Source organism: Oryza sativa, chromosome 2 (assembly GCF_034140825.1).
Source record: "Oryza sativa Japonica Group chromosome 2, ASM3414082v1".
Taxonomy (NCBI): domain Eukaryota; kingdom Viridiplantae; phylum Streptophyta; class Magnoliopsida; order Poales; family Poaceae; genus Oryza; species Oryza sativa.
In genome coordinates, this window is record NC_089036.1 from 20,318,467 (window position 1) to 20,336,663 (window position 18,197).

The window sequence follows — 18,197 nt, forward strand, 5'->3', positions numbered from 1 at the left end:
TTCCTAGCGAAATGGTTGTACTTTCCAAAATATATATAGTTCCCTGTATATCTTAGAGATGACTACTCTAGCGACACACACGATATTAGGTTTTACATATGCATTATTAGTCTAGTGAATTATGTACTTCCTCAATATAAATGCAACCTACTATAAATATATAAATGCAACCTACTATAAATATGACATATTCTAAAACTACGAATATGAAAAAAAATATGTAAAATCTGTATTAGCTAGGTTGCATTTGTATTGAGATAGGAGGATTGATTACCTGTAGGCTGTAGCATATACTCCCTCCATTTTTTAATAGATGACGCCGTTGACTTTTTCTCACATGTTTGACCATTCGTCTTATTCAAAAATTTTATGCAAATGTATAAGATATAAATCACACTTAAAGTACTATGAGTGATAAAACAACTCATAACAAAATAAATTATAATTACGTAAATTTTTTGAATAAGACGAATGGTCAAACATGTGAGAAAAAGTCAACGGCGTCATCTATTAAAAAACGGAGTAGTACTGGTATATGCTAGCGTAGTGCTGTACACGTTGAGGCGTACGGTCAGTTGCTTACTTGAACTGCCCGGATCGGAGCTCGGTCTCATCCGTGGCGACCGGTGGTGGCCGGCAACGCGCGCCGGAAAGCCGGAAAGGTGGCTACACGCCTGAATCTGAATAATGCGCCATTTGGTCAGGCCGTCCATTAATTTGTTAATTTTATCGGAGGCCAGCGTGTGATCGCCGGCCACAGCCCACAGCTAGCACTAACGATCGCCATGCATGCACGTTTTGATCATCTCTCTCGCTTTTCCATCTTTAAGAAGAAAGGTGAAAGGCTACTCCCAGAGGAAGGACGCATGTACGGGTACGAGGTCGATCGAGATCGAGTGTAATCTTATCAAACTAGCTTAGCTGATGGCGTATGAAACTTATAACTACTGCTTGCTGTCCCAAAACGTTACTATCTAGTTCTCAGATTGGATATTTCCTAGTAGAAGGAGTCTGGCAGACATTTGTTGGACTAGAAAATATCGAATCAGATAGTAGGTAATAACATTTTGATACATAGGAAGTACTTGTAGTGTCGGGTTGTCCCTTCATTTTCTTAGTTATTCTCAAAATGTTTATCGATATTGTATTTTCTCCGTCCTAAAATATAAGTGATTTTGGTTAGATTAGATGAAACGTATTCAGTATTACGAATCTGAATAAAATTGTTTAGATTTGTAGTACTATGAATTTAGGATACGTTCTATCCAATTCTAGATTGTTATATATATTTCGGGATGAAGGAATTAGCTCCAGATCTTTTCATCTTTGGCCAACATTTTGTTCCACCAGATCTTTTTGATCAGCCAGTAAAGTTTAAACCTTTTGAGTTTTGACTAGACCACATACTATGCATCAGGTTGAAGACTGACAACAGCTGGCTGAACGCACTGTAGAATTATAATCCATCTTTGATGGGCTAGCTAGCTGTTCTGTAAAGGCCCAAACACCTGTGCTCTCTGTTTATGTTAATATAATCAGAGGTGCTTTGCTTTGCTCCTTTCCATTAGGGTACGGTTGTGCCTTCAAGCAAAAGACACGGGGATCATAAGTCATGGAACCGATGCATATAATACCAATTGTTTACACTTCCACCACTAATGCTCAGGTAGGTAAAATAAGTATGAGAAAGGTGTAAGTTTTTTAGGGCCGGTCTCTCTTATAAACTGGATCAACTCTCTTTTATACATTTAGTAGAATTTATGCTATCGGGAGTTTTGTATGTTCGATTAGATTTAATAAACCAGCGTGCAAACAAAACACTAAAAAAAAAGCACGATTGAAAAAAGTTTTAAAGAGTGAAACTTTTACAGATTTTTATTATCTGGATTGTATTATCCAAAGGGCTACAATTTGGAACATTAAAGCCTCAAAGTTCAGATTCCTCGATGTTCGTGGGTTTATTGTTGCAAAATCCCTGAAAGCCTTTTGGAATTCACCTGAAGCCCCAAACAGAATTCAGTGATCAACCACTAGTATTATATTTTTCATCTTGAAATATCAAGTCGCAAACATTTGAAGTAAATGGAGCTTGCTGACCGACTTCTAGTTTGTTGAACGAACAGAAGAGACATGGCAATTCTCCAACCAAGAACATTCATTCTGAGCAAAGCATGTCTAGTTCAAAGGGAAGATGGAGCGAATTAACAGACTACTAAGATTTAGATTTAACGCATAACCCCCAAAATCCAAGGACACAGACTAACAGCAGTAGTTCTGCCACAAGCAAACGTCGATATGAAGCAAAAACGCAGCCGAATGACCTGGATGTACATGAATCAGATGACAGTGATCTTGGCTTTGCTAGACGCCCTCGGGAGAGCCAGTAACTTGGTAAGACCCTTGCAAATGCACATGTATTCATCGTTAACGTTCTTGGCCCTGAATATCTTCAGATCCTCTAAAGCAGGTGACCAGCTCAGTAGCAGTCCAACAAGAGCAACCTCGCAGTTGAGCCCCACGAAATCGTTTATGGCCACTGTCACGAGGTGATGCAAGGTAGGCTCTTCAATCTCCGTCTGATCTTGATCCCATATTGTCTTACGCCTATAAGCTTCTGGACGTGGGAAGCTCTGTAGAAGTTGAAGCAATTAGTCAGGCATACACAGTTACACACAAGCACGAAGAACACAATCAACAGAAAGGCACGGCAGTCTACAGATAGACAAAAAATATTGTCAATTTAACATCACGAGGCTGGATGGAGATGTACCCATATCTCAAGTTCTCTGAAAGTAGGGGCATTCTGAAATATTGAACAAGCACCCAAGACCTCTGTCCAGTTCCAAAAGCACTTCTCAATACAAATCTTCTTCAGATGATCAAACACACCTGGGAGTTGCATCGACAAGCACCCTTTGGATAGATACTGCTACCAGAATAAAACCAATGAGAATTACCAATAAAATTTAATCAGCATGATAGTTAAATAAAGCAAAACTAATAATATGTTACCGTCAAGAATGAGCCACTTATAGTAAGTTCTTCTATACTAGTTAGGCTGACAAAAGCTTGCTTCATGTAGTTTTTCATGTCACCTACAACTGCCACAGACTGTTGGGCTTCTGTTTTGTCGAGTGTAATATACACATGGGACAGATTAGGTGCATTCAGATGAAAGTCCTCAAATTTCCCTTCAACCTCTACAATCTGCAGTACCTGGCCTTCAATACGGAGACAACTGATACCATCGAAATGTTTCAAACGCAATGTATTCAACCAAGGGCATGAGGAGACCAGAGTATTTATATCATGGTCTGTTGAGGAGAAATATTTCAGATTCAAGACAAATAGCTGCTTGAAACCTTCAAACTCCTGAGGCAAGGCAATGATGCATCTTTTCATAACAAGTCTTACTATGCTAGTTAGGCTGACCATAGCTTGCTTCAGATAATTTTTCCTGTTGCCTTCAACTACAACAGATTGTTGGGCTTCTGTTTTGTCAAGTGAAACATCTAAATTGGACAGATTAGGTGCATGCAGATGAAAATCTTGAAAGTTCCCTTTAACCTCTAAATCCTGCAGTGCTGGAGCTTGAATACTGAGACAAGTGATACCCTCGAAATATTTCAAACATAATGTACTCAGCAAGGGGCATGAGGAGATCAGATTATTTATGTCACTGTCTGTTGAGGAGAAATATTTCAGATTCAGGACAGTTAGCCGCTTGAAACCTTCAAACTCCTGAGGCAAACCGATGATGCATCTTTTTATCTGCAGATATTCCAAATCACTGAGAGAGAAGAGGTTTGACGGGATCTTATAGTTATGCCCAGAGTAAAACTTGATTGTAATGGACCTTGGTTTTTTCCTTGACAGCATGTACATCCACCTATCAAATACATCATGGTATCTTTTGAACCCTAGAATTGAAAAGGAAGCAAGAGGTCCATTGTGGAGCAAAAGGGCCAGATCGACGAGCGTAATAAAGTTGGAGCGTTGTGTCGTTTCAGAGGAACCCCAGCTGAGATACAAATCACAAAGATATATTTCTGGCAAAGTAGTCCACACATTCCTCCAAGCACTGGATAGGATGCTGGCTCTAATAGCATCTAAGGAATTCAGCTTGGAGAGGATGGTGACCTTTATCTCTTGAGGTAGGCTGCTGAATTTGTCTGACCTCAACGCAGATGATGGTTCCACCTTTGCCTTTTTAGCACGATGCATCGCTCCAGAGACGATTATAGTGACCTCGCAATTGTCGAACATCTTGGTGTAGATTATACACACATCAAGTAAAAAAAAAAAGGAAGCAGAAATCAATACACTGAAGACACTCAAGAGCATATAGGTACTAAATATGGCAAACAATATGTGAAGCTCAAACCATACAGATGATACAGTAATAGGAGCAAGTGGCATTATGATTCAATTAATTACGAGCATACATGCTCATCCTATACACTATTGCACTGCCTATTTCCAAAAGACCAAAAGACCAAAACACACACACACACACACACTAGAAATCGCTGTGGTTCTCGAAGTTGGAATCGCCATCGCAACGCTGCTTAAATTAGTGGGGATAGTCCCGTTGCTCTAAAACACTACAAATCGTTGCCTACTAGTACAACTAGTATATATGGATTTGGGACACGCACAGGATCTGCCTCAAGAGCAACAGATTTGCATCAGGATGGATCGATTTTCGCTTGGCACGAGGAAAATGGGAGGGGAGGGGGGCGGAATGCGCGCCGAGCGACGAGCGAGCGATATACCTAGGGTTTCTGGAGAGTTGGAGCGGACGGGCACGGGGAGCAGCGGGTCGCCACGACGCTCCTCCCCCTTCCGCCGCCGTGACGGTGTCGATCTTTAGGGCTTCGCTCGTCCTGCAATGGCGGCGCTTGACAAGCGCCGCTACCAGTGAGGCAGGGAACGAACAGTTCGGGGCCGGAAAAGAGATAATAACACGGCGGATTTGCTTGAAAACTTTCACAAGTTTTTCCCCCAAAACTTTCATATTTGTGACATCGTATCGCCTCAAGATTTATATATAAAGAGAAAAAAATTGCTAGAAAAAAATTTCACACATGTCATGTGTAAGATACCAATGCTATCTAACTAAAGCATTGTTTTTTTCGATGAATAACTAAAGCATTGTTAAATGTAAGTTTTAATAAGTTATATCGTAGCTATAATGCAATTACAATATAATTACACTTCAATTATACCATAGTTATATCGGAAAATTTTTAACCAAAAATCTTGCGACAGTTTCTTAGATACTCCCTTAACATAATGTTCGGGACATTTAACTATTTGTCATTTGATCTATATATTATAGACCAATGATGACTCTAACAAATAATTAAATACCACATATAAAAATAGTAAATAGTTAAATGTGCCAGAAAAAAAAGAAGACTACTTGTGAAACATCAAGCCCATTTGCATTCAACTTTGCTAGACGTGTTAGCAAATTTTTTATTTTGGAGTGGTGGGGGTAGAGGGAGGGGGTTGTTGAAAAAAAGAGCGAATGAATTTATTTTATGAAAAGTTTTTATGCATAATGTTATAGTTATACTAAGGTAAGACCTACTACCTTGGTAAGAAAGGTTGGACATAGAATTATAAGAAAGAAGATGAAATTAAATTGAAGAAGGTTGTAATTAGTTGAGGAAGAGGAAATAAATAGAGAAATTAAAAGGTGGAAGATTTCGATTGGTTGATAAGATAATATAGGTAAAGAAGGTGTTATATTTTGAAATAAAGGTTAAATGTTAGAAGTTGTTATATTTTAGGATGGAATAAGTACTTATTTACTTTTACTTTGCACTAGAGAGCTTTGCAAAACATTTCGCTGTGAACCACTCTTTTCGTATTCACCCTCTTTGTGTTGTCTCTCACTTCTTAACTTCTAGCGCTAGTGACTAGTGAGCAATGTCATCCCCGTTGGCCACATGTATATGTGAATAGAGGTTGAAAGTAAAGTAAATAGCTCGTTGTACAAAACAAGTATAATTGTATTAGGTTTTTTTTTTTGCGCTTCAGTTCCACCTCTTTTTAAATTAGATCCTAACCAAATAGACTCAGCTTACAGTGGGTTGAAATGATTTGAAAAAAATGAATAGAGGATTGTAGCAAGGTTCTAGCCGCTCCGCAGCTCTACTCCAAACTATGGTCCTGAGTTAAATTTAGAAGTTAGGGCCATACCAAATACTAGAAAAGACTACTTGTGAGGCATTAACAACCCTTGTTTGCTCTTCAACTTTTCTATGCATGTTTTAACGTTTTCTCCAAAAATATACATTGTGACATATTTTTACTTAATTGACACATTAGTAAATATGAATTTAAGCCTAACAATTAGTTATTTACTAGTATGATTCAAATTATATTCAGGCATAAAAAAATATATTTGTGAGAGAATTCATTTTTCATTTGGATTAGCTATGAATTTTCAAATATTGCATTCAAATTTAATTCGTGGAAATTTAACTGTGCGCCACTTGATGAGCTCGTCGGATTTATAAGTTGGACAAAATCGACTTGCGGCTGGGGTGGCGCCGGCCGGCACGGGCGCGAAGACGTCCAGGTGCTCGTGCGGGTGCCTTGGGCTGGCATGGCATTCGGCTGTGCTAAACCAACGTCGAACACCTGGTGTGCAAGGGACAGATTTGAACCACCCTCCACACTCTGGAAGTTGGAAAATCCAAATCATTAGATTGATTTGGATTTTTTTTCAATTTTCCCTTGAATAACGGGATTTCTTTAAACAGATGATTTAATTGGTTTGGATTACTTTATGTTCTTTATTGGGATAGATAAATAATTTCACAAATATTTGGATCTTATTTCTCCTTACTTCAATACTATTTATATAATTTACCGTAAAGAGATATTTTAGTTCCTATTCAAACTAATTGGGTCTTTATGATTGGTTAATATTTTGGGAATGGAACATTTTGTGCACACTCGTATTTATATATTTTTCATCAATGCATTCTTTAATTCACTCCACATATTTCCAGTTGTACCTTTATTGTTTTCCATAACCATGATTCACTTCACTTCTATATGTTCGATTAGATTTAATATACCGACATGCAAAGAAAACAGTAAAAAAAATGCAGCAAGATGTAAAAAAGCAAACTTCCACATATTTTTATTATCCGGATTATCACAAGGGCTGTAATTTGGAACGTTATGCCTAAAAATTCAAATTTCCTAATGCTCGTGGGTTCATTGTTGCAAAATCCCTGAAAACCTTTAGAACCTATGTACCAAACAGATTTCAATGAACCCATCAAGTATTATGTTTTCATCTTCAAATATCAAGTCGCAAACATTTCAAGTAATTGGAGCTGTGGCTGACCAACATCAAATTTGTTGAACGAAGAGAAGAGACATAATTCTCGAAACAAGAACATTCATTCTGAACCAGGCATGCCCAGTTTAAAGGAAAAAAATATAGAGAACTCAAAGAGACACCTACAATTTAGATTTAACGGAAAGTTTAACCCTCGACATCCCAGGACAGAGATAAAATTAGCGCAAGTATAGCCCCCAACATCCATCCCAGGACAGAGACTAAGTAACAGTATTTATGCCCCTAGCAATGTCAACATGAAGCGGAAACGCAGCAATTCCGAAAGGTATATGACCGGGAGGTATATGAATCAGATGACAGTGATCTTGGCCTTGCACATGCACATGCCATCGCCCAGGGTTAAACTTTTCGGTTTAGCCGATTTGATCGGTACTCACCGAAATTCCGAAATTTCTGAAATTTTGAACAAATATTACCAAAATTCACGGAAAAATTAAAAAAATTAAAAATTTCAGCTGAAATAATATTGTATCGGAGGGGTCCAAAATGACTCGGAAATTTTGTTCCGGAATTTCCAACCCTGCCATCGTCCTCGTTCTCATCACCCTTGACCTTGAATATCTTCAGTTCATCTAAAGAAGGTGACCAGCTCAGTAGCAGTCCAACAAGAGCAACCTCGCAGTCGAGCCCAACGAAATCGTTTAATGATCACTGTCACGAGGTGATGCAAGGTAGGCTCTTCAATCTCCGTTTGATCCTGATCCCATGTCCTTTTACGTCTAAAAGCTTCTGGACGGGGGAAGCTCTGTAGAAGTTGATGAAGCAACTGAACTAGTCAGACATTAACACAACCGTGAAAGAACACATAAAAGGGCAGTGCAGCCTACAGATGGAAAAATTGTGTCAAATTAATTGCAGGAGAGTGCATACCTTAGTGGGATGTGTTCTCTGAATGTAGGGGCATTCTGAAATATTGAACAAGCACCGAAGACCTATGTCCAGTTACAAAAGCACTTTTCAATACAATTCTTCTTCGGATGATCAAACACACCTAGGAGTTGCGTCGACAAGCACCCCATGGATAGATACTGTCACCAGAATAAAACCAATGAGAATCACCAATAAAATTTACTAATCGTCACGATTGTTAAATAACACAAAACTAATACTAATATTTTACCATCAAGAAAGAGCCACTTATTGTAACCACCAAATACCTTAGCGACCTTAGCGGGATGTGCTTCTATGCTTCTAAAAGAAAAACTGCACGAAAATCAAAGCACATCAGTGACTGAGATTAAAAGTGGGATTAACACTTAATCATCATTAGCGAGGGGTATTTTCATCCACAGATTTTTGAGCCCATGAACAGCCCAATCGATATGAAGCGATCTGGCCCACCCCCACCAGTCCACCACAACGCTGATTCCTTCCTCCGCCAGCGAGAGCTGCGTCACGACAGCCTCCTGCGACGCGCTGCGGATGTGTCCGCTCGTCAAGGAATATCAGTAGGGCCTATGAAATAATGGCAAAAAAAATTAATGTGTTCATAACAAATAATCCAGGGAGAGGCTCCCATAGCAAATGGCTTGATGATAGGGTCAGTTATTCATGTTGACTTATAATGTTGCTTATCCATGATAATCTTTCTGACGTGCTAACCCATGACAACTTGGTTTATTGCAGATTGTACACTCTTACAGTCTAATAATAAAGGAACGACGCAACACCATTGAGCACAGGAAAAACATTCATGTTTTTTATCCAACCGCCCTTAATTGGATGGCGGACAATGTACAACATTCTCGTAAAGATGGCTGGGGAAGTCAAACAAGCGTTAATCAGGCTCTCGATATTGCACAAAGTGATTTGGTAAAAGAAAACCTACAATTTGGTATTCAATTTGAGCATCATATATTTTAACAATAATTTTATAGGTCCTTTTCCCATTTGTTCAAAACAAGCACTGGAGTCTATTGGTACTAGATAACCTCGAATGACAGTTTTATGTGTTGGACTCTTTAGTGGACATGGCAAGGTACAAAACATTTCTACATTCAGTGGTAAGCATTTAAATAACTTTTGTAGATTTGAAAGATAGTAGTTCAATATTGGTAACTGTTGCCTTGATTTGTGTAGATTAAAGTAATAAAAAACGATTTGGATGTGGCTACTAGTCAAGGTATTTGGATGCCAAAAAATTCGTGACTGGAAACCCAAGCAATTCCACAAAGTTCCAAAACAAAAGGACTTACAAAAAAATCACTCAGGTTTAACATTTACATTATACACTAAGAACTTTAAATATATGCCTACTTTATGAGTAATAAACTTTTTTTTTGTCCAGCACGACATCAATGTATTTAGGCGGCAATTATTGGGAGAGTTGTTATTGCCTGATAACAACATCATTGAAGATGTGAAAATGAGCTAAACGAGATTGTCGATTCGCTCTAGAATTTATATATTACAGCAATAAATATTATTTATTTGTTCAAGGAATGCAACTTATTTATTTATGGGGAAATTTCTCATCATACCGCCATTTTTTACTACCTTTGTAAAAAAAATGGCGATATGATGAGAAACTTCCCCGTAACGAAAATCCATAAATTATAAATGTGAAAAATCTCAAATGTGTTATTACAAGCAAATTTGATCACTCCCTTGAATAAATAAATAGTAACTTGTATCCCTTGAATAAATAAATAAGTTGCATCACTTGAATAAATAAATAAGATTTATTGATGTAATATATAAAATCTAGAGCGAATCGACAATCTTGTTTATATCATTTTTCACATCTTTAATAATATTGTTATCAGACAATAACAACTCTCCCAATAATTGTTGCTTAAAAACATTGATGTCGTACTGGACAAACAAGGAAAAATGTTTATTACTCATAAAGTAGGCACATATTTAAAGTTCTTAGTGTATAATGTAAATGTTAAACCTGAGTGAATTATTTTGTAAGTCCTAACCCATCAAACAGCTCGATGTACTTTAGTACATATAGGCCGCATGAACATCTATAAAAATAAAACAAAAAAAAGAATAATTGGTCCATTATAGAGCACGTATATTATACTATTAGAGGACTCACAAATCATTTTGTTTCGGAACTTTGTGGAATTGCTTGAGTTTCCAGTCACGAATTTTTGGCATCCGAATGCCTTGACAAGTAGCCACATCCAAATCGTTTTTTATACTTTAATCTACACAAATCAAGGCAACAGTTACCAATATTGCACTGATATCTTTCAAATTTACAAAACATATTTAAATGCTTACCACTAAATATAGAAATGCTTTATAGCTTGCTATATCCACTAAAGATTCCAACACATAAAACTATCATTCGAGGTTATCTAGTACCAATAGACTCCAACGCTTGTTTTAAACAAATGGGAAAATGACCTAAAGAATTATTGTTAAAATATATAATGCTCAAATTGAATACAAAATTGTAGGTTTCTTTTACCAAATCACTTTGTGCAATATCGAGAGCTCGATTAACGCTTGTTTGACTTCCCCGACCATCTTTACGAGAATGTTATACATTGTTCGCCATCCAATTAAGAACAGTTGGATAAAAAACATTGAATGTTTTTTTCCCGTGGTCAATGGCGTTGCGACGTTCCTTTATTATTAGACTGTAAGAGTATACAATATGCAATAAACCAAGTTATCATGAGTAAGCACGTCACAAAGGTTATCATGGATAATAAGCAACATTATAAGTCAACATTAATAACTGTATCATCAAGCCATTTGGTATGAGGGCCTCTCCCTGGATTATTTGTTAAACACATTTTTTTGCCATTATTTCATAGGCCTCGCTGATATTCCTTGACAAGCGGGCACATCTACAGCATGTCGCCAGAGGCGGCCATGACGCAGCCCTCGCTGGTGGAGGAAGGAATCGGTGTCATGGTGGACTGGTAGGGGTGGGCCCGATCACTTCAGATGGATTGGGCTGGACATGGGCTCCAAATCTGTGGATGAAAATACCCCTCGCTAATGGTGATTAAGTATTAATCCCGCTTTTAATCTCAGCAACTAATGTGCTTTGATTTTCATGTAGTTTTTTTAGAAGCATAGAAGCACATCCTATATTTCAAGATGCTGGCTCTAATACTAACTCCGTTTCAGGCTATAAGTTGTTTTGACTTCGGTCAGAGTCAAACTACTTTTGACTTCGGTCAAAGTCAAACTAATCTAAGTTTGACCAAGTTTTATAGATAAATATAGTAATATTTACAACATCAAAATAGTTCAATTAATAAATCTATAATTGAATATATTTTTATAATAAGGTTAAAAAAAATTCTACAAACTTAATCAAACTCAAAGCAATTTGACTTTGACCAAAGTCAAAATGACTTATAACCTGAAATGGAGGGAGTAGCATCTAAGACACTCAACTTAGCGAGGATGGTGACCTTTATCTCCGGAGTAGGTGGCTCAATTTGTCTGGACTCACATCTGATGTTGATTCCACCTTTGCCTTTTTTATCAAGATACATCGCTTTAGAAACCGGATTAAAGTGACCTAGCAATCATCGAAAAGCTTGGTCATTCTACCCACATGACAACAAGAAAAAAAAAGGGAGTGGAGAATCAATACACTGAAGGCTCAAGACTCAAGAGCATAGATATTGAATATGACAAGCAATCTCTGAATCTGATAACCATGCAGATGAAACAGTAATAGGTTCTAAGTTGCATTCAGATAGCTATTCATGTGAAATCTAGGATGCAATGCAACTAAGGAAGTACGGCCATATTTATTAATACTATGCACTACTCCAGTGCCAATGCCCTAAAGACAACGACTTACTTACTAGATCCACACTAACTTGTACTACAATTTTATATTATATAAAAAATATCTTCGCGCTAAGAGATGAAGTCCTCTCTTTTTTTTTGTGGGAAAAACACAATTTTTATACTGTTGAAATTTAGTCGAAATCACTTTGGTTCTCAAAGTTGGAATAAGTTGGTGTGCCATGAATCCACCATCGTAAACACTGCTTAAATTAGTGGATAGTCCCATTACCCAAAATTCCTGAAAAGAAGGGAGCCGCTAGCCACGCTACTTATTGTTGCCTACGAGATACTGATTGTTGCATTGTTGCCATAAGTTTTCGTGCCCAACTTTAATTATTTGTCTTATTTAATTTTTTTAAAAAAAATTAAAAGCATAAGTCACGTATAAATTACTATTCATATTTTATAACCTAATAACAACAAAAATATTAATCTAAAAAAATTCAAATAAGACGGATGATCTAAATTGGATACGAAAACTCATGGCTGCGTTTATTTTGGGACGGAGGGAGTAGTGCATATGGATTGGGACACACACATGATTATTTCGCTTCACACGAGAAAAGAGGGATTCGAGAGGGAGGGAGGGGAGGAGCGATATACCTAGGGCTTTGGAGAAGAAAGGCGCGCGCCGCCGCAATCGATCGATCCCCCACCTTCCGCGGAGACGCCGTCGTTGGATCTTTTAGGGCTTCCGCCGACGACCTCGTGCGGCAAAATTGGGGGAGCTCTTGATTGACGCTGGCAGCCAAGCAGGGATATAAAAAGGGACAGACTACCCGCGGACCATGGCCCATGAACCCAGTCGAGCAGCCTGGTTGCCCTTCACTTCAGCTTTTAATTGGGTGTTAAGTTCACTTTAGGTCCCTCAAGTTGTTGCCAAGTCTGAAATTCGTATACAAAAGCTTCCCCAACTTACAAAACCAGTACAAACGATGTTCCCCGGTGGTATCGTCCCCACCACCCTGGTTTTCGTATCACGTGTTATTGGCATGGCGATTTTGTTGTACTTTAATCCTGAAAACAAAATAAAAGGTGCAAAGTTGAAAACTTAAAAAAGAAAATAAAATATGCGGGGCCCATATATCATGCAAACAAAAAGATAAAAAAAAGATAGTGGGGCCCATAATTTTTATATTATTTTGTGCGCCTTTTCTTCCATCACACTGTTTACTTTTAAATTAATCTTTTAAATGTTGGCTTATTTGGTCATTTTTATATACTTGCCTAGATTTAATATACCGACTTGCAAGAAAACACTAAAAAAATACAACATGATGTAAAAGGTTTTAAAATTTAAACTTTTACATATTTTTGTTATCTAGATTATTATAAGGGCTGTAATTTAGGACATTATGCCTAAAAATTCACATTTCGCAATGCTAGTGACTCGGTCAGTTCATTGTTGCAAAATCCCTGAAAACCTTTTGAATTTTACCAAGTCCCAAACAGATTTCAATGAACCCATCTAGTACTATGTTTTCCATCTTGAGTTTTTAAGTCGAAAACATTTCAAGTAATTGGAGCTGGCTGACCAACTTACAATTTGTTGAACGAACAGACGAAACATGATGATTCTCCAACCAACAACATTCATTCTAAACCAGGCATGTCCAGTTTAAAGAAAAAACAGAGTGGACTAAAAGACCACCAAAATTTAGATTTAACGTAAGTATAACCCCCCAAGATCCCAGGATTAGATTTAACACAAGTATAGCCCCCAACATCCATCCCAGGACAGAGACTAATAACAGTAGTTATGCCACGAGCAACTTCAACATGAAGCAAAAACGCAGCAGAATGACCAGGAGGTATATGAATCAGATGACAGTGATCTTGGCTTTGTCAGATACCCTCGGTAGAGCCAGTAACTTGGTAAGAGCCTGCACATGCACATGCAATCACCATCGTCCCCGTTCTCATCATCCTTGACCTTGAATATCTTCAGTTCCTCTAAAGGTGACCAGCTCAGTAGCAGTCCAACAAGAGCAACCTCGCAGTTAGGGATGCAAGCGGGCTGACCCGCGAGTTCACTTATAGGTCAAATAAATGATAATTCATGGGTTTTTGCGTCATGGTCTGGTTTGTCGCATCTAGATATATAAGGGCAGGAGAGAGGCTCTCATAGCAAATGGCTTGATGATAGGGTCAATTATTCATGTTGACTTATAATGTTGCTTATCCATGATAACATTTTTGACGTGCTTACCCATGATAACTTGATTTATTGCAGATTGTACACTCTTACAGTTAAATAATAAAGGAACGACGCAACGCCATTGAGCACAGGAAAAACATTCGTGTTTTTTTATTCAACCGTCCTTAATTGGATAGCGGACAATGTACAACATTCTCATAAAGATGGCCGGGGGAGTCAAACAAACGTTAATCGGGCTCTCGATATTGCACAAAGTGATTTGGTAAAAGAAAACCTACAATTTGGTATTCGATTTGAGCATTATATATTTTAACAATAATTTTTTAGGTCATTTTCCCATTTGTTCAAAACAAGCACGGGAGTCTATTGGTACTAGATAACCTTGAATGACAGTTTTATATGTTGGACTCTTTAGTGAACATGGCAAGCTACAAAACATTTATACATTCAGTGGTAATCATTTCAATACCTTTTGTAAATTTGAAAGATATCAGTCCAATATTGGTAACTGTTTCTTTGATTTGTGTAGATTAAAGTAATATAAAAAAACGATTTGGATGTGGCTACTAGTCAAGGTATTCGGATGCCAAAAATTCGTGACTGGAAACCCAAGCAATTCCACAAAGTTCCAAAACAAAGTGATTTGTGAGTCCTCTAATAGTATAATATACATGCTCTATAATGGACCAATTATTCATTTTATTTTGATAGATGCTCATGCGGCCTATATGTACTAAAGTACATCGAGCTGTTTGATGGGTTAGGACTTACAAAAAAAACTCACTCAGGTTTAACATTTAATTATACACTAAGAACTTTAAATATGTGCCTACTTTATGAGTAATAAATTACATTTATGAGTGAATAATTTAAATGTAAATGTAGGCATATATTTAAAGTTCTTAGCGAATAATGTAAATGTTAAATAGTGAATAATGTAAATGTTAAACCTAAGCGAATTTTTTTTTGAGTGAATTTTTTTTGTACGTCCTGACCCATCAAACAGCTCGATGTACTTTAGTACATATAGGCCGCATGAGCATCTATCAAAATAAAATGAAAAATGAATAATTGTTCTGTTATAGAGCATGTATATTATACTATTAGATGACTCACAAATCACTTTGTATTGGAACTTTGTGGAATTGCTTGGGTTTCCAGTCATGAATTTTTGGCATCTGAATACCTTGACTAGTAGCCACATCCAAATCGTTTTTTATTACTTTAATCTACACAAATCAAAGCAACAGTTACCAATATTGGACTGATATCTTTCAAATTTATAAAAAGATATTTAAATGCTTACCATTGAATGTAGAAATGTTTAGTAGCTTGCCATGTTCACTAAAGAGTCCAACACATAAAACTGTCATTCAAGGTTATCTAGTACCAATATACTCCTGTGCTTGTTTTGAACAAATGGGAAAAGGACCTAAAAAATTATTGTTAAAATATATAATGCTCAAATTGAATACCAAATTGTAGGTTTTCTTTTACCAAATCACTCTGTGCAATATCAAGAGCTCGATTAACGCTTGTTTGACTTCCCCGGCCATCTTTACGAGAAGGTTGTACATTGTTCGCCATCCAATTAAGGACGGTTGGATAAAAAAACATTGAATGTTTTTTCCCGTGGTCAATGGCGTTGCGACTATAATAGTATACAATATGCAATAAACCAACTTATATGAGTAAGCACGTCACAAAGGTTATCATGGATAATAAGCAACATTATAAGTCAACATTAATAATTGTATCATCAAGCCATTTGGTATGAGAGCCTCTCCCTGGATTATTTGTTAAACATATTTTTATGCCATTATTTCATAGGCCCCGCTGATATTCCTTGACGAGCGAGCACATCTGCGGTGTGCCGCTGGAGGCGGTCATGATGCAGCCCTCGCTGGCGGAGGAAGGAATTGGTGTCATGGTGGACTGTTAGGGGTGGGCCCGATAGCTTCAGATGGACTGGGCTGGACATGGGCTCCAAAATCTGTGGATGAAAATACCCCTCGCTAATGATAATTAAGTGTTAATCCCGCTTTTAATCTCAGCCACTAATGTGCTTTGATTTTCATGCACTTTTTTAGAAGCATAGAAGCACATCCTATATTTCAAAATGCTGGCTCTAATACTCCCTCCGTTTTAGGCTATAAGTTGTTTTTACTTCGGTCAAAGTCAAACTACTCTAAGTTTAATAACCAAGTTTTATAGATAAATATAGTAATATTTACAAGATCAAAATAGTTCAATTAATAAATCTAAAATTGAATATGTTTTTATGATAAGGTTAATTTTTTTTCTACAACGGAGTAGCATCTAAGACACTCAACTTAGAGAGGATGGTGACCTTTATCTCCGGAGGTAGGTGGCTCAATTTGTCTGGACTCACATCTGATGTTGATTCCACCTTTGCCTTTTTTTTTATCAGGATACATTGCTTTAGAAACCCGATTAAAGTGACCTAGCAATTATCGAAAAGCTTGGTCATTCTACCCACATGATAACAAGGAAAAAAAAAGGAAGTGGAGAATCAATACACTGAAGGCTCAAGACTCAAGAGCATAGATATTGTATATGACAAGCAATCTCTGAATCTCATAACCGTGCAGATGAAGCAGTAATAGGATCTAAGTTGCATTTAGCTATTCATGTGAAATCTAGGATGCAACTAAGGAAGTACGGCCATACTTATTAATGCTATGCACTACTCCAGTGCCAATGCCATAAAGACAACGACTTGCTTGCTAGATCCACACTAACTCGTACAACAATTTTATATTATATAAAAAAAATCTTCGCGCTAAGAGATGAAGTCCTCTCTCTCTCTCTTTTTTTTTTTGGAAAAACACAATTTTTATTCTGTTGAAATTTAGTCCAAATCACTTTGGTTCGTGGAGTTGGAATAAGTTGGTGTGCCATGAATCCACCATTCTAAACCCTAGTGGATAGTCCCATTACCCACAATTCCTGAAAAGAAGGGAGCCACTAGCCCCGCTAATGATTGTTGCTTGCGAGGTAATGATTGTTGCCATGAGTTTTCGTGTCCAACTTTAATCGTTCGTCTTATTTAATTTTTTTTAAAAAAGACTTAACATAGGACCTGTTTGGTACAGCTCCAACTCCTAAATATAACTCCAGGAGTTGAGTCTAGAGTGGAGTTGTGGAGCTGCCAAAACCCAGCTCCACAACTCTAATATATTTTGTGAGAGAGCTCCACCCAACTCCACTCCCAGTTTTAGTGGAGCTGAAATTGTTTGGCTGAGCTCCAGCTCCAAGAGGGGTGGAGCTGGAACTGGAGCTGTGCCAAACAGGCCCATAGTCACATATAAAGTACTATTCATATTTTATAATCTAATAAAAATAAAAATATTAATCATAAAAAAAAGAAATAAAACAGATGATCAAAATTGGATATAAAAACTCATGACTGTGTTTATTTTGGGACAGAGGGAGCAGTGCATATGGAGAATTGGGACACACATGATTATTTCGCTTCGCGCACGAGGGAAGAGGGATTCGGGAGGGAGGGATGGGAGGAGCGATATACCTATGGTTTTGGAGAAGAAAGGCGCGCGCCGCCGCGATCGATCGATCGATCCCCCCACCTTCCGCGGAGACGGTGTCGTTGGATCTTAGGGCTTCCGCCGACGACCTCGTGCGGCAAAATTGGGGCAGCTTTTGATTGACGCTGGCAGCCGAGCAGGGAAATATAAAGGGACAGACTACCCGCGGGCCATGGCCCATGAACCCAGGCGATCAGCTTTTAATTGGGCAGTAAGTTCACTTTGGGTCCCTCAAGTTGTTGCTTAGTCTGATTCATATACAGCGTTTCCCCCAACTTAAAAAAATGCAAACGAGGTTCCTCGGCAGGACACA

The 18,197-nt window shown here is 37.8% G+C and overlaps 1 protein-coding gene and 1 long non-coding RNA gene across 7 annotated transcripts; both read right to left on the reverse strand.

Moving 5' to 3' along the window:
* Window positions 1-2,020: 2,020 nt before the first annotated feature.
* LOC4329575 (F-box/FBD/LRR-repeat protein At5g56420) lies at window positions 2,021-4,934 on the reverse strand. Its single transcript, XM_015767747.3, has 4 exons — window positions 4,776-4,934; window positions 3,013-4,266; window positions 2,771-2,926; window positions 2,021-2,630 (listed from the first exon to the last, which is right to left on the reverse strand). The coding sequence occupies exons 2-4, from the start codon at window positions 4,264-4,266 to the stop codon at window positions 2,337-2,339; spliced, it is 1,704 nt and encodes a 567-aa protein (XP_015623233.1). The 5' UTR covers window positions 4,776-4,934; the 3' UTR covers window positions 2,021-2,336.
* A 2,690-nt stretch (window positions 4,935-7,624) lies between these two features.
* LOC107279953 (uncharacterized) lies at window positions 7,625-18,005 on the reverse strand. Of its 6 annotated transcripts, none has more exons than XR_010739383.1 (7): window positions 17,869-18,005; window positions 16,669-16,782; window positions 12,764-13,177; window positions 10,434-10,545; window positions 8,545-8,842; window positions 8,258-8,415; window positions 7,625-8,132 (listed from the first exon to the last, which is right to left on the reverse strand). It is a non-coding gene; the product is annotated as an uncharacterized lncRNA (long non-coding RNA). The 6 variants fall into 6 exon arrangements; XR_003240714.2 differs by having other exon boundaries at window positions 8,508-8,842; XR_010739382.1 differs by lacking the exon at window positions 10,434-10,545 and adding an exon at window positions 11,773-11,882 and having other exon boundaries at window positions 8,545-8,590.
* Between the last annotated feature and the right edge of the window lie 192 nt (window positions 18,006-18,197).

Bases quoted from the DNA above. Each gene is read 5' to 3' on its own strand.
- LOC4329575 (XM_015767747.3), bottom strand. From the start codon at position 4,266: ATGTTCGACAATTGCGAGGTCACTATAATCGTCTCTGGAGCGATGCAT. The intron at 2,927-3,012 runs GTAACATATTAT...TTCTGGTAGCAG, and splicing joins TAAGTGGCTCATTCTTGACG to TATCTATCCAAAGGGTGCTT. The intron at 2,631-2,770 runs GTACATCTCCAT...CAACTTCTACAG, and splicing joins TCAGAGAACTTGAGATATGG to AGCTTCCCACGTCCAGAAGC.